The sequence below is a fragment of the Sebastes fasciatus genome, chromosome 3, assembly GCF_043250625.1.
Source record: "Sebastes fasciatus isolate fSebFas1 chromosome 3, fSebFas1.pri, whole genome shotgun sequence".
Taxonomy (NCBI): domain Eukaryota; kingdom Metazoa; phylum Chordata; class Actinopteri; order Perciformes; family Sebastidae; genus Sebastes; species Sebastes fasciatus.
The window spans coordinates 21,617,861-21,634,624 of record NC_133797.1 but is presented as its reverse complement, the minus strand read 5'-3'; the positions used below and the strand labels follow the sequence as shown (position 1 = coordinate 21,634,624).

At 38.6% G+C, this 16,764-nt stretch overlaps 2 protein-coding genes across 3 annotated transcripts; both read right to left on the bottom strand.

Annotated features, from left to right (window-relative positions):
* Positions 1–1,317: 1,317 nt before the first annotated feature.
* tnip2 (TNFAIP3 interacting protein 2) lies at positions 1,318–11,528 on the bottom strand. Of its 2 annotated transcripts, XM_074629586.1 has the most exons (7): positions 11,408–11,528; positions 4,281–4,832; positions 3,359–3,661; positions 3,144–3,233; positions 2,724–2,987; positions 2,448–2,564; positions 1,318–2,343 (listed from the first exon to the last, which is right to left on the bottom strand). In XM_074629586.1, exons 2-7 carry the CDS (start codon positions 4,593–4,595, stop codon positions 2,068–2,070), a joined length of 1,365 nt encoding a protein of 454 aa, XP_074485687.1. In that variant the 5' UTR covers positions 4,596–4,832; positions 11,408–11,528; the 3' UTR covers positions 1,318–2,067. The 2 variants fall into 2 exon arrangements, with proteins under 2 accessions (XP_074485687.1, XP_074485688.1); XM_074629587.1 differs by lacking the exon at positions 11,408–11,528 and having other exon boundaries at positions 1,318–2,340; positions 4,281–4,917.
* On the bottom strand, positions 10,580–14,980 carry sfrp2 (secreted frizzled-related protein 2). Its single transcript, XM_074629588.1, has 3 exons — positions 14,275–14,980; positions 13,218–13,298; positions 10,580–12,696 (listed from the first exon to the last, which is right to left on the bottom strand). The coding sequence occupies exons 1-3, from the start codon at positions 14,774–14,776 to the stop codon at positions 12,392–12,394; spliced, it is 888 nt and encodes a 295-aa protein (XP_074485689.1). The 5' UTR covers positions 14,777–14,980; the 3' UTR covers positions 10,580–12,391.
* Between the last annotated feature and the right edge of the window lie 1,784 nt (positions 14,981–16,764).

Below are 16,764 nucleotides of genomic sequence, written 5' to 3'. Positions count from 1 at the left end.
TGATATAGTATTTAAAGCAAGACTATGAAACTTTTGCTAAATAGCAAGCACGTTATCTCATAAATGACACATGAGTAGAAGAGTCGTACAATTACAGCCACAACAGCAATATCTAGCAACAGCATGCCGACATTAGTTAACATAATCTATCGGTCATACCGGACCACGTAAGGCTATATAGGGACAAAACCCCTCAGAGTATTTAAAGGTGCTATTGATAACATTGAGCCACTAGATGTCGCATTCTCCCTCCCCCGTTCCATTGCATTTACTTCACAACAAGCCGTTGCCAGACACTTACTGTCAATCTCAGCTGTTTATCCATTTTTTTGCCACACTAACCGACGACCCAGAGATACTGACGTCGTCTTGGCTCATAAGCCCTTTTGTTAGAAGTGGGAACAAAACGGCAGATATCTTCCACAGAGATAAACAAAACATTAATTTTGGACCCGCCAAAATCATAATCATAATTTCTTTCAGGAAAAGCCATACTTTTATTCGGCACCTTTCTAAAGGTGTATACATAAAAATGTTATCAATAAGACCTTTAATATTAAAAAAAGAGTGTTTTATTGCTCATATATTCAACTTTTCATTTGTAAGAAGAATGTTTTGCATCCTCATTAAAAAAGTTTCGTACTTTTGCTTTAAATGAGCTTTTATCTGATCTGAAAACAATGCAGCAAAAGGTGTCCGTGTTCACTCGCACACACACACAGAGTTGTTTGGCAGCAGCTTTTCTGTGCACTGCAACTGCCTACTTCCTTTTAAAACAGGGGATGTCCAGCTTCCTGTGCTTACTGCACTAAACCCATGACAACTGATTCACCAAACAGCACTATTGACCTAGAGCGTCAAAATGAAACCTCACAGCGTCTGACTGACTGTCTGACTGACTGTCTGACTGACTGTCTGACTGACTGCAGAATGTTTTGGTCACTAACTGATCCGCAGGCAGTTGTTGGATGTAACTTGAGCTACCATCTTTCTCTGGTCTTGTCAGTACCCTGGTCTGTAGTGTTTGCTAGAGCCACACAACAGCTGGGAATATGACTATGTGACAGTACAGCGTGCCCATTCAGGCAACGCTGGGAAGGGGTTTTCCACCGCGCGCAAGCACATACACGTGACACAAGATGGACACACACACACACTAAAAAGACATGCACACAGGCTTAGATTAAGTAGCGCCAACATATTCGTGGTGAGGCTATGATCTGTGGTTACAGCTCCAGGCTGCAGACGGTCTCAAGAATTAAAACACCCCACGCGATAATGAAACGTACTTAAAGCTATATAAATCACAAGATAAAGTGTGGGTAAACAGTCTTTTATTACAAAAATAATGTGCCTGCTCAAGAAAAACAGCACATGATCTCCAAAAAAATAAGCATATTATTGTCAGTTGGGATGCAATCTTTACATACACTGTTAGAAAAAGTGGATCAAACATTTTTTTTCTAAACTAAACATTGCACTAAAATGCTTTGCCTTCTCCAATTAGTTATGCAAAGACAATAAATATTAATATAATAGTTATATATTTTAAATCTGTTATTAAGAATATATAATTTACAAGACAGAAATAAGTAAAGTTCAATCAAAAATAAACTAATAGCACCAAAATAAGAAGCTTATGCGTCATGAATCTCGAATCTCAAAGTCGTACGATCCTACGATTCAGTTTTTGGCTAAATGTCAAGAAAGTGCAACAGGTTTTGTAATTTGACACATTGAGGTATATGACATTTGATATATTGCATTGACATCCACTTTCCCACCACAATAAATCTCCTGCGTTGCCACAGGAGATCACTAAGAACCTGACACTGTTTACTATGCAAGCATGATGAACTCATTTCTCTTGCGACAGGGGAAGTTTGGGTTGTACAGTTTTGCTTCACTATGTACAAACATCTCAAGTCAGTCGTTTCATTTGTAGTCAAGTCTCTCCGAATTGGAAACTCCACTCAGGTTATTTTCTGCCTTGTAGTGATGCTCTTCAGTGTTCAGTTACTGTCAGCGAGAGATTACTGTCTTTTCCCAAAATGAGTGTTGTTCCGTTTATAGTTTGGCGCACTCCTCGCAGTGGTTCAGGTACTCTGAGGCATCCGTGTCGCTGAACGTGGCGAGGCATCGCGGGCACTGTAACTCTGACATGCCCGGGCATTCGTTCCACGCGGGGCTCGATGTTGCTGCGGCTGCGGGCTGTTGCTGCATCTCAGCAGGTGTCCTCAATAGAGGCTCTGAGGATTCCTGTTGTCGCCTCGAGGTGATCCTGTGTCCTATGTGCACACGACACATGGGAACCACCTCTCTGCTCTCTCTGCTGGCTCCCTGCTGAAGACAATTACACTGTTAGGATTGCACAATATAAGGAATATATGCAAGTGAATGTGTCTAAAGATGCACTCATCCACCTCGTTTGAGGGTTAGCATCTCACCTTTTTATGCAGCTGCTGTTTTAACTGATAAATCTGCTCCTTCAGGTCTTGGATCTGGCCCTGTGCTCGCTCTCTGTCTTTACGCTCCGACTTAAAGTCATCTGCGTAGATGAGGACCTGATTGAGGAAAAAGAAAGAACCTTTAGTCTTCTTCAAAAATCTGTTGTCAAAACACATTGGATGCCTCAAGAGCTGCATGCAGTCAAATTCTACAAATTAAAAACTGAGATTCAACGTTTATACGGAGATGTACTGAGGTCACAATGTAGCACCAACCTGCTGCTCCAGAGTCTGGATGCGCTCTTGATCTCGCCTCCTTTTCTCCTCCACTTCTCTACTCAGCCGCGTGCACTCGCTCATCTGCTCCTCTAGTAAGCCGTTGAGCCTGGAAATCTCCTGATGGAGCAACCCGGTGCTTACAGAGCCAAGCCCAGGCATCAAGCCCTGCCCAGAGGTCTCCTTCAGCCTCTGACATAGACCTCTGATATAGTCCTCCCTGCTGGAGTCATACTTCTGCCACTGAGTATTCAGGCTTTGTACCTAAAAGGAGGAATTACAACAAAAGGTTAGAACTCATTTAAAAACACCACCACCTTCATATCTTGTATAAATGTTTGTTTTTCTAGTGCCTGGTTGATTTCAGGGAAGTATAGTCAATGAGCACAACTTGGAAACTTGTTCTGGGTGAAGACTTACATAGGTCACCCGCTGCTTTAGCTGTTGATTCTCCTCCTTTAGTTGACAGATTTGGGCGTTAACACCACTCACATCAGAGGACTCTGTCGTCTGTAGAAAATAATGGAAGAGAGGTTACAACAGGGCCATCCAAAAAAAAGAAATTAAAGGTCCAATGCACAAGTAAACAAAGGCAACAAAGCCCTAAAGTACACAAAACCGAAAGCGCCACACACCTCCTTAGACTTTTCCTGCTGGGTCACATCCTCCATTTCTCCTCCTCCTTCTCCACCTCTCTCCAGCCTGGACAGCAGCTTCTGGCACACCTTCATCGTTGCACCGAGCTGGCCACGCAGCCGGTCAGCCTCCTCCGCCAAGGATGTGCAGAGCACGGCTCTAGTGGCCTCACACCGCTCCCTCTCCTTCAGGGCCGAGCTCAGCCTGTGGATCTCCCGGTCCTTCTCATGGTCCGGCTGACCCCTGACGCCCTCCAGCTCCAGATCCTTCTCTCGGAGCTCCAATGTCAGCCTCTGGATCTCCTGGGAGGAGGAAGACAGGGGGATTAGTTGCATGACCATATCAGTTTGTAAAACTTTTGGTGTATTTAAAGATACATACAAATATTTTACAGTATTATTATTGCTGCCAATATTTGTTCTGCATTTGATTCTTTCAATCATATACTTGTATCTCTGAGGAAGTCTGAATATATTTTCAGTTTAATAAAACATCACAATATAGCCTACACTTCAAATCAATATAACCCCCTGCAGGATGGCAATAATACAATACTAGTTAACTAAATATATATTTTTTATATTTTATAAAATATATATAATAATAATAATATAAATAACTAAATATTTTATATTATTATATATTATATATATATTTTATAAAATATATATATTATATATATTAATATAAACTACATATTTAATTTTATTATTATATATAATATATATTTTATAAAATATATATAATATAAATAACTAAATATTTTATATTATTATATATTATATATATTTTTTTAAATATAAAATATATATATTTTTTAAAGCTTCTTAGTTCTTGTGGAAAGTGTAGTTTAAGGCTTAATTTCCTGCAAACACTCATCTGCATTTTCAACATTATTATAATCATTTTCATCATATTTACCTCTGTTTGTCGACATGCCTTGAACTCCACATCGTCGCTCTTCTGCTTCAGTTTGCATATCTCTTTACACAAGCTCTCCAGCAGAGACTTGGACGGCCCGATAAGCAGAGACTCGTGATTATCTCCCACCGTCATGTAGATCCTCTCGTACCTGCTCAGCCTCGCCTTCAGATCTGCTATGATGTTATCCTTCACATGGATCTGTTTGTTCAGCAGCTCCATCTCCTGCCGCGACTCATGGTACAGAGTATTCAGGGTGCTGTAGCTCCGGAGCTTCGTGTCGTTGTTATCCGAGTTTATACTGACGTTATCCATAGTTTAAACTTCTGTGTCTCTTTTAGAAATGGACCTGAGCAGGTCGGTTGTGTTGAAGATGTGCGGCAGCATCGCTGTGGAGAATAATATCTCCGGAACAGTCTAAGGGGATTTCCTAGGGAACTTCCCCGCGGACTTTTTTGAACTTCGTCAAACTGAGCCCTGCCTCTGCCTGCTGCTCTCACAGATACACCGTCCACCGTCATTTGGGGAGGTGAAAAAAGGGGTTTTATAGAACTGCTTGGCACAAAACAAGGTAAATAAAACAAAGAGACGCACAAGGTAAAATAAGTTTAAGCTGGCTGGCTGCCAAGAAACAAGTTAGAGCGGTGCTGCCTTCAAAACCCGTCGTAAACCCGAGCTCTCCAAGCGAGAAGTGCGTATTTCAAGTGATTAACAATAATAAACGGCGTTAAGGAGGATGCATGTGTGTGCCCAAGTAAATGATATTACTATATATATATATATATATATATATATATTTACTCTATTATTATATTTACTCTATTACCTTATTTGTTGATTTAATTTATTATTACTCTCGTATTTTTGTATTATTGTTTTTTTTGTTGTGTTTTTTGTTTTGTTAACTCTATTCTTAATTTTATTATTATTATCATTTATTTTCTTAATTTTATTTCAATTTTGATTGTTGAAGTTGTTTTGTCTAGTGTACTTAATGAGTTTGTCTATAAGCTCATCTACTTAAAAGTGGGTTTATAAACTTAATTGCATTGAACTGTAAATTGCATATATGAAAACAACCTTGAAAAAAGGGAAAAAATAAAGGATAAAAAAAATAATATCTCATGTGGACCAATTTTCTCAAAATTGTGACCAAGAAATACAAAAAAATAGTTATTATACTTATTATTAGGTTTAGTTATTATTATTATTATCTAACAATTTTAACAATGTCACTCCTTCTCATCTGTTTTTGTCTTTTCTTGACATAAATAGGCTTCCACAGTCGATGCATACAGTACAGCACAGCACAGCATAGTGCCACAGAGTCATATGTGGAACCTTATTGTCTTGAATAAAAGTAAAGGAATAAAAGTAATAATACCACAGTGTAGCTGTTAAAAGTAAAAGTCCTGCATTAAAAAAATGTACTTAAATAAAAGTACAAAGTATTAGCATCAAAATATACTTAAAGTACAAAAAGTAGAAGTACTCATTCTGCATATTGGCCCATTTCAGTATATGTATATAAAAAAAACAATCGTAAACGGACATCTTAAAGTGTAAACAGCAAACATGTGTTCATATGAACGTTTTTGTTTTTTTGCAAACTGGGCCACATAGCCTGGGTGTGAAGAGGGAGAAAACAAAATGTTCCTATCATTCATCTCATAAACAAAATTGTTCCATCCCACCCAGAAGTTGTCTACAACAGAAAGTAGCTTCAAAATAGACCTAGACATGAAGTCCCCCTCTGTAATTATTAGTTACTAATTCGTATAGAAAGACAACAGCATTGAATTTTCCCACCGGTAGTTTGCAGGGTTTCCACGCTAGACCCCGCCCCCTGAACGTCACATCAGTGCATTTGGATTGTCACAACAAATTCCCCATTATAGTTAAAGAGGTATTGATTTTTCCCACCGCTCTGAAGGCATCATAATTATGATGTAATGTAATAGTTCAGCAGTGTGAGTTGCGCAGTTATGGCCACACCAGTGCCTGTGTGTGGTTGTACTGCAGCTGTCCAGACTAAGAGGATGATCATACAGTATGACTGGCCATTGTACGGCTCTTAATAATCCTGTGGGGCATTTCCATATAATTTCTGAAATTTTGGAAAGAAAGCACCATATCCGTTACCGTAACAAATTAACTATTACGACATTACTATCAGGAATTAGCCTTCAGTTCCATTGTGACATCATGGTACTCGACAATGTGAGTGCAAGTATATTCCTGAAAATTAAACTGGGATTTCACAGCCAATAATCCAAACTTCTCTACCCCTGTGTGATATGTTAAATTGACAGGCAAGCCACAATGAATTAATTCAAAATAGTAAAATATAGATTAATGAAATTAATAATCATAACAATTTCACAGTAGAGGAGAGGTAAAACATTTTTTTTACATAGGAAAAATGACAGATGTATACAAAGTACAGTAATGAAAGAAGTATTTTGGTGCTGTACTCATGAGATTTTTACAGTACAATAACCGTCTCAGATAATATCAGTTTCATGGTATTACATTATCGTCATCATCATATAATAATAATAATAATAATAATAATAATAATAATAATAATTATTATTAGTATTAGTATTAGTAGTAGTAGTAGTAGTCAGTATCAGTTACAATGACCCTTAACGGTATTATAATAAACAGAATTATAAACCTGATTAATAATAGCATGTAGCTATAATATGTTAAATAACTGTCTGAAGCATTTGAGTTTACATGTTAGCAGCACAATAGCATGTTAAATAATTACTAAATGAAAAATAACATCAGCTGGGAGATTTTGAAATAATGTCCCATGATTATTAACCATTAAAATATAGTGTAGATGCACAAAAGCACAGCCAGACTGTTCCTGTCAAACTTCAACTCCTTAGATCAGCAAATGTACACGGTACGATAACATCAACATTTATACCACGGTATACCTTGATACAGGTATATCGTTATAATAGCTGTACTTAAAAGTACCAATACAACAGTGTAAACATAAACAATCGCATTGCTATACTGTTAAACGTCTGATATTCACAATATGACTTAAATAAAAGGGAAGAGGAGTAGAATGAATAATGTCCCCCGTCAGTGTTGAAATTGTCACGTTTTTGTTACTTACAAGCAGCATTTTAATGTTGTATCTGGTTAAGGCGGAGCTTATTTTCATTTATTTTGTGGTAGTTTAATCAGAAATGCAATATTTAAAAACATTATTGCATGGTTTGTACGTAAAATCTTACTTTACTAAGTCTATATAGCTCTCGAATAAATGTATTGAAGTGTAAAGAATATTTCCCTATGAAATGTTGTGGAGTAGACGTTTAAAGAAGCAGAAAATGGAGATATGCAAGTCAAGTAAATTGTATTTAAGTACAGTATTTGAGTACATTTTACATTTTAGTTTCATTCCACAACTGTGCATGTAAGGCATAGCTGATTTGCAGGCCCAATACAGGATATATTTACACATGTACAGCCCTTTTCAGGAGTATTACACACAATGCATAATAATTCAAACACATAACCTATTATTACTTGAGCGATCCCTTCAGGGTTTGACCCTGGACTACATGAACACGGTTCCTTTAATCACTATCTGGTCAAAATGAAACTACTGTCTAGACTGGAGGTGTGGAGTTAAAGACCTTTAAGCCTCTACTGTCCGGAGGAGAGTCCCAGGTATTTCTGGAACAATCACACATAATGTCACATGAGGTGAGTCATCGAGGTCACATGGCAGTCACCTGACAGTTGTCAGAGCCACATGAATCAAGGTGTGAAGTGTGTACAAACCATGTGGGAAGTGTCAGGATTGGGTTTTAAGTAAAACTTTCTAGGCCAGTTACTATTCACTTTTGATGCCCGAGTGTGGCTTCCCTTCCTCGGGGGATACTATGATTATAGGTAGCGTGAATATTTTAGATGCTATCTTTATTCGGTTTCCCATGAAGCCTCACCTTGATCATACCACTAACACCTCAGCTCATGTGACACAGTGTGATGGCTCAGAGAAGTGGAAATACCTGCTGGGACTCCCCACCGCTGAGTAAGCCTTTTGGGACAGGTGAGTAAAGACCCTCTGTGGTCCAGTGGGTAGTTTCTTTTTGACCTGTTAGCATAATGTTAGTCACCTGGATGACTAACATTATGAAAATTTTAAAAGGAAATTATGATCCCATTTAAATCATAATGTCTAATTATCTTTTGATATGTTTAGATATATTTTCTTTTTTCTGTACTGTTTTTTGTATGTATTTCACTGTTTTTATTGGATTGTTTTCCACCGTTTGGTTAGGTTTTTCTGCATATTTTGTGTTCTTCCTGTTGTTTAAAATTTGTTGTATTTTTAAAATGATGTTAGTTTAGATATTTCTTCCTTTTTGGTTATTATTTTTTTTATGTTAGTTACCTGGATGACTAATATTATGTCAACAGGTCAAAAAGAACAATAGACCTAAGAAAGACCAAAAAAAGACCAATACCTGGATGACTTACACCTTACAGGTGAAACTAACTGGACACATTTCACTGCATGCACAACATAAGTTCATAGGTATAGTAGGTTGTTATAGCCCTGACAAAATTAGTTAATTATCTCTCATAATATATATATTTTTAGCTTTGGACTGTTGGTCATACAAAACTAGCAATTATAAGAGGACACCTTTAACTCAGGGAAAGTGACAGACATTTCACTATATTCTGACATTTAATCAACCCAAAAATATGTTTTAAAAAAAGAGAAATGGAATAATCATGAAAGTAATCATTTGTTGCAGCCTAAGTTTGATGTTTCCAAATGTGTCATTGTGTGAGGCTATATGGTGTGTTTTTGGTGTTAAAGCAGCAGTAGGTAGAATTGGAGCAAATATGATTAAAAAAAGTTTTTTTTTCATAAAACAGTCACTATATCCTGACCGTAGTGCATGAGACAGGTAGCGCTGATCAAATATTAATCCATATTCTGTTACTGTAATGTATATTTCTCACCTCAAATGTTTTCAGAAACATCTTGTAGTGTACTGTTTAGCTTTAAAATGAGAAAGTTTGTGACCCGGCCACCATGTTGTGATCAGTTGAGGAAATACTAAGCACCGCCCACCAACAAGAGCAAGCTTTCTCATTTTACAGCTAAACAGTACACTACAAGAGGTTTCTGAAAACATTTGAGGCTGAAATAGGCATTACAGTAACAGAATATTGATTCATATTTGATCAGCACTGCCTAGTTTGACCGGAGTTCGCGAGTGATTGACAGCTGCCTCCGTTGAATAAACAGCCAATAGGATTGCTCTCTCTCTGAAATCACCTGTGATTGGCGTAAATCTCCCGTCAGGGGCTAGATTATTTAAAGCCTGAAAACAGAGCCATGAGGAGGTGCAGAAGTCTAGTTATCTCTCAGATCACTTGAATTACAATATGCTGAAAGGTTTTCATGCAATTTTTGCCCAATGATGACAAAAACTTTCTGCCTACTGAAGCTTTAAGTAAAGACAAATGAAAATTTCATATGGCACTTGTCATAAAAAAAGTTTCAAAGTTCACGCTCACAAAAAAAAACAGGCAGAACAGTAACAAGAGCACAACAACACAAAACGAAATAGAGTCAAACCAGTGATAACATTAGACAAAATAGCAAATACATAAGTAGATTGAACAGGATTATCTAACAGAAATAGGTAAACTTTTCCAGTGTTTATGGGCAAAAACAGTAAATGTGCCTTTTGGTATCTTCAATAATATTACCTGTTGGGATAATTTATAAGCCTCAGGAATCATTCAGACCCACAGTTTGTGAGTAGTACAAGAATTTCCCACTGTAATGAAATTACTGAAAAACAAATGGGTATCAGGAACAGTAAGTAAGTGCCATGCGTTTCCCAGAAATGCGTGGTCAAAATATACAACACTGTTAAAATACAGGCAAGCATGAAAAGCCTAGATTCATTTAACTGGTACTATGTTTACAGGCTGAGCTTTATTTAGCATTATAAGCCTACACGTTTAATGATGCTATTTTTCATGCTATATGTCATTGGGAAAAAAAACTGTAAATAAATAGTGTTGCAAAAACATCACCACAAAAATGCCTCATATGCATCCAATTATTACCATGAACAGATTTTACCATTGACTTCCACTAGATGGCGGCGCTTTGTTAATAATACTGTAGACTTATTTTCCATCTTGAGGCCATGAGGATTATTTTTTTTTTAATTCCCCTTTTATTCGTGACTATATTGATTTCCTGCCACACACAACAATGAAATTTCAAAACATGTCGTTGGCAGCTTTTAATCGTTAAACTTTATACAAGAATAAAAGGCAGTATTTGATATTTACACAGTAATACTTTTACACAAAAATACTTTTTACATTGCACACACACGCACCACCACTTGATTATTTGCGCCTAACAAGTTACTGCTCATCAAATCAACACTACCAACCAAAACTCAGATATTCATCCTCTAATAATACCTAAAAAAAACAATGTGTGTCACTCATCAAACAACAAGATCAAGATGCCAACCAAAAGTCAACATAATAAATGAAATATGAAAGTCTGGGAGTAGAAAAAAATATCAGTTTTTATCATACCGTGGTAGAAAAGTATGCAGTGGCTCAAATACAAAAGGATTAAAATGTTGGACAGGAAGAGAATATAGCCAGCTATCTCTCATTTTGCTTGAGAAAACGGTAGGAATATAAAACATTATTTTTGTTTTTGAACATCACACTACGCACACAGGGATCACAGCTTCACTCAATATGCACCACAACAATATGAATCAGTAATTATTTCTGTAGAACTGTGAGACAAAAGAGTTTTTATAAGATGCAAATACCTATTTTAGGAAGACTGAAACTTGGAGCTCTTTTTAAACTCGAGTTACCTTAAGCAGTTACGGCCTTTGACCTTTGTGATGTTATTTTGTTCCTTTTAGGAGTTTTGAATAATCCTAAACAACCAACTGCTGATGATTTAATCTTGTTTGAGGAATGCCCCATGCATAAAAAGTTAAATTTTTAGGTTATGATGCAGATCCCAGCAGAAACAGATCCCAGGGAACACCATAGAGAAAAGAAAAATGTCTTAAACTCACCCCCAGCACAGGATTTAACAGTAAGCCACATCTGCCAATGATTTTTTTTAGGGTCAATCCTTTTTAATCCTGGATTCAAAGCTCTGCTAGTTCTCACTGTGACCGTGTAATTAGGGATTCCTTTACACCTTGGATGCCAGCTGAGTGCAATTACTGAGCTGACAGCAAAGGCAGCTCCACAGGAAAAGACACTTTAATTCTGGCCACTAGGGGGCGCCAAGTGCTCACTAAGTGCAAAATGAATGGGAGTCAATGGATGAAATCAAAAATCTTTTCACAAAATCTTATATTACTACAATTTAAGGGACGTTTTTTTTTTCCTATATTTACTTAATTCTGTGTCTACCAAATATAAATGTGTGCCCTGCTCAAAAAACACGGCCAATCTGTCTGATTTAGCCACTTAAAGATGTGCTTTTAAAGGAACAGTGGGTGTAACATTTAGATCTACTGGCAGAAATGGAATATGATATTAATAAGTATGTTTTCCTTAGTGTATAATTACCTTAAAATAAGAATTATTGTGTTTTCATTACCTTAGAATGAGCCGTTTCTATCTATATAGTACAGTATAGTACTACAGTAGCCCAGAACGGACAAACCAAACACTGATACCAGATAGGGCCATTCACGTTTTTGTGTTTTTGTGTCAGCCACCGCGGTTCTCCTACAGGCTTGGCACATGGGAGAAATTTCAGTTGGTTGCAATCTGCAACCTCACCACTAGATGCCGGCAGATCCTACACACTGCACCTTTAAGAATATTGTGACCTTATTGATGAATGTAGCTTGAGTGTATTGGGGCATAGCACCTGTCAGAATTCATTTTTAATAAACACCAATGATGTGTTTTCTGAGGCTAAAGAAACATGTTTCTGGAATCTAGAGAGGAATCTATGAACCATAATTGTGTGACAACTGAAAAAGGATAATTGGAAAGAGCTCAACTAAACTTTTTCTTCAACAGTGACACATGCAGTTTTCCTAGCACTGCAGCTTACGGATACTGCGGGAAATCCTCTTAAACTCTCTCTGTCCCTTCTGCCAGCGCTTCAGCGAGGTGATGACCAGATGGCCGTCCATCTTCTGGCCCATGACCAGGTAGGCGGCGTGGATGTCGTTCATCTCCTCGCAGATGCACTGCAGGCCGTCCTTCAGCCAGAGCACCGTCTTCCTCAGGTCACGCTCCGTCACGCCGTTCAGCTTGTAAATGGTCTTGCTCTTGTTCTCCGGCACGATCTTGGTGTCTCCGTTGATGTAGGAGATCTCCTTAACTTTGATCTTCAGGGCTTGATGCAGACAGGAGAGAAAATAAGGGATTTGTTTTCACAAAAAAACTGTTAGGGCTGTCCTCAATCAAAGACATTCTTAGTCGACTAACACTCATATGAATTTGTCCGTATTGAATTTCTTTGTTGACTAGAAATAAGCCATTCAGCATAAAAAAAGCATTAAAAATGACTAATTGACTAAAGAAATCTTAGTCGACTAAGACCAAAACAACCGATTAGTCGACTAATCGATGAAGATGGGGCAGCCCAAATGGATATTAATCCTTTTTGACAAGCCACATGAACAGGCCTGTGTATTTCAATTTGGTTAAGGGCTAAAATGCATGCAATAGGGGAGAAAAATTTGATTAGGGAAATTCTGGTCACAATACACATTCTTTCTATGCTTTTTCAAGTGAATAAAATATATTCAACAGTGAATTTTCTCCTGAAATTTCCTGGAACCTCCCTTCATGGGAGCTCCCTGAGCTTCACCTTGGGAACTACTGCTTTAATAAAAAATAGGTGGGTGGACTCACCAAAGTCATTCTTACACAGGTTGTCAACAATTTCGTTGTCATTTTCATCTGTTTCCTTGCAAGCATCGCACACTCTGGGCACTAAAAGAGAGAAATTAGATTAGGTGAATGTGACACAATCTGCAACACAAAAAAGTGCAAATTAAGTATGACACATATCCAGATGGCACCACAGTGCACTGTTAAGAATTCCCCAGTAAAATAACAGTAAAGAACTGGCAGCAGGGTTTCCTTTATGTTAAATGTAAAATTAACATTATTATACTGTCGCTGAAATTTACAGCTTTGTACTGTTAATGAAAAATACAGTTTGAACTTTATTAATTTCACAGTATTTTACAGTTAATTTACTGTTTAAAGATACATTATATAGCTGTTTTTCACCTTTCTTTTACATTATCTTACCCATTTGTTTTAATGCACTATTTAGGTTGTATTTTTTAAATACATTTTAATAAACTTTATTTTTTGCCTAGATGAATAGACTTAGCAGGTTACAGACATACAGTCACACTAAATACAATTAAAAGCACTTGTTAGGGAAAAGGCTATAATAGACTTGTTGACACTTTTCCCAAAATGTCTGTCTATAGCTGGCTACAAGCACAGAATGCAAACCATAACATGTGAGTGAAGAACAATAAAGCTAATTCACTGATTTTACAATCATGTACAATGTACAAGCCTCACATGTGCAGATCAGGTCCCAGAATTAAAACAATACTGCATGAAACTGTTACTGATGATACTTTAGACAGTTGATCAGCAGTAAAGTGATGTTTTTTAAGAATGCATTATAGTTCAGTTTAATTTAATTTAACATGTTTTCTTTTGTATTAACAGTAAAACACTGTTTTTAGCAATAACAGATTAATACTGTTGAAATCATGCTGTAAATTAACAGCAATTGTTTACATTGTGGATTCTGGTGCAATACATGGACATATATTTCACACACATGCACTTTGTGAAGCAGTCCCCACCAAGTGAATTTGGCGCACAAGACTTTGGGGATGGTAAATTTTGCAAAATAAAACACAGCTTAAGGAAACTTTACCTTCTTTGGTGACTGGTGCAAAGTTGTCGACGCCTGCAGGTGGTATGCACAGGTCGTTGTCCAGAGGGAAGAGGTCACAGTCCAACATCTTTGGCCATGGGAAGCCGAAAGCAGACATCACTGGAGCGCAGCCGCTCTTCACGCTCTCGCACAGAGACCTGCACGGCTGTATGGGCTCGTCCAGATCATCCAGACACACTGGAGCGAAGAGAGAGCAGAGGAACTTCCTCGTGTCCGGGTGGCACTGCTTCTGCACCAGAGGGATCCAAGACGAAGCCTGCTGCAGAACCTCATTCATGGTTTCGTGTCCGAGAAGGTTAGGAAGACGCATCTCTGTGTACTCGATGTCGTGGCACAGGAGCAGGTTTGCAGGAATCGCCTTGCAATTGTTCTTTTTGTAGAATAATTCATGCTGGCCGAAATTGTACAATCCGTGGATGGCTTCCATGCAGGGTATTGTCATCACCCACAGCACTGTCACTGTTGAAATAAAGGCCTTCATTTTTTTTGGATGCAAGTAAAAAACCTGCAAAATAAGCCAGTATCAGGGCTTGTTGAGCATCAGTCTGTGTGGATGGAGTCTCTGTCTGTCAGTGGCCAGCTACTACTGTAACAAGAGGGTTTCTTCCAGGCATGTCTGGGAGGAGTCTGTGTTCAGCACTTGGTTTCCTCACATCAGGTGGACACATTTGTTACCACAGTCCCAAAAAGAATTCTCAATTCTCAGTTGTTGCTCCTCTGGGTGCACTTGCAGGTATTTTGGATTTCTAATTATAGTCCATAGTATTTTATCACCAGTTTTCTTAACTATTCCCCCTCTATTTCATCTCCTGCCCTTCATGGAAATCATAACAAAACCTGCCTGACAGGTTCTCCTCATTACGCCCAAATCAACAGAAATATATCCTGACTGAGTGATCCCCTAACTTGCTGTTTTTTAGACCCGTGCTGTAAATAGTTTGTCAGTAGGGGCATTTAGCTCAGCTCAGTGGAGCGTTAATTTTCCATCATTAGGAGTTCAGTGGTGAAATCCTCTGGGCAAGGTCTACAGGTTCATATTTGCCACATGGTGATATATTGTTTGCCCCGGTGTGAGAAACAGACCTCCACTCAGCACACCCAGGGGTGAAACCAAATCTGCCTCCTCCTCCTCCTCCTCCTTCCTCGCGCTGCAGCTCTGGCTCCTATCCGCTCTCAGACCCCCTTGAGCTCCGGTCTGGTCTGCAGACAGCAGTGTGGTGGTTCTTCTCAGGCTTGACCTTCCTCTTGCTCTGAAATGAGTGAACACTTAAATCTCGCATGTGATGTTTGGGGGAATTTCTAGCTAAAAAGGGTCAGTTCACCCAAATTACAGAAACATATTGTCCCAATTACCCCTCTAGATGTTCAGATATTTTTGGTTTTACTCACCCAGATGTGTCACTGAGACTTCTCAGCTGGTTAGACTGTTATCAGATCCTAAATGGGCGTTATCAGTGGTTATAAGCCTCATAGATTTGGGTCAGAAGGGGCCTGCTACACCCACTAGGAGGTTTTATCATCGATTCGCATGGGCGATCACCGAAAAAAGGAATAAAAGAAGACGACAGCGACCTCTAGCGATCTGAAAAGCTGTTTGTGTTCAAAATGTTTCATTCGGTTTTACAACATTAGAACGTGCTACTTTTAAGTTTCACTTTCACTTTTACAACGTAGTAGGTGTAGCCAGCCCGTCTCATTCCCAGGGCATCAAATGCTGAGGCTTTGTCACATCTGTCGGCGTTTGACACCGCCGCACAAGGCACCCTTTAGCACCAGTATGAGACACACCAGGCTTTCCATTAACTACAATGTAAACCCATCCCCGGCAACGGTAAACACTCAGAGAAAGTGCGCCGGGAGTGTGGTGATGTAGTTTAGAGAGTGAAAAGACACACACCAGGAGGGGAGGTGGATGGGTCCAACAAACACAAGGCTTTCATCTAGGATACTACTGTTCATGTCCCATGCGTTAAGTTTTACTTTCACGTTACAATCACCTGTTCGTGTCTCGTGTTCACAATATTCAGTTTAATTTTCACCGTACAAATGCAGTAGTTTTAAACCCAACCATTTCGTATTTTCCTAAACCAATCTAAAGCTGCATTCACACCAGATCAGGCAGTGCGGCAATTCTCCGCAGGGTTAAAGTCACTTTAATGGCCCATTAACTGCGACAATTAACGTCTTTTGCTCCCTCATGGCTGGGTTGTACAGCTCTGGATCGCGATCACGTGATTGGCCACGTGATCGTTTACCAACCAAAGCTGGTTCTGTTTCTACTTTTCCACCGCAGACTGCTGCATTTTTTTTGCGGCACCCCCTGTGGCAGCCGCTGCAGCAGCCCAAACGCACTACCTTTATTCAAAATGAATGGAAAAACTTGTGTTTTCCATACACTGCCTGGTCTCGTGTGAATGTAGCTGAAGTGATTTTGATGCATAAACCTAAAGAGACGCGGGACGGGACAAA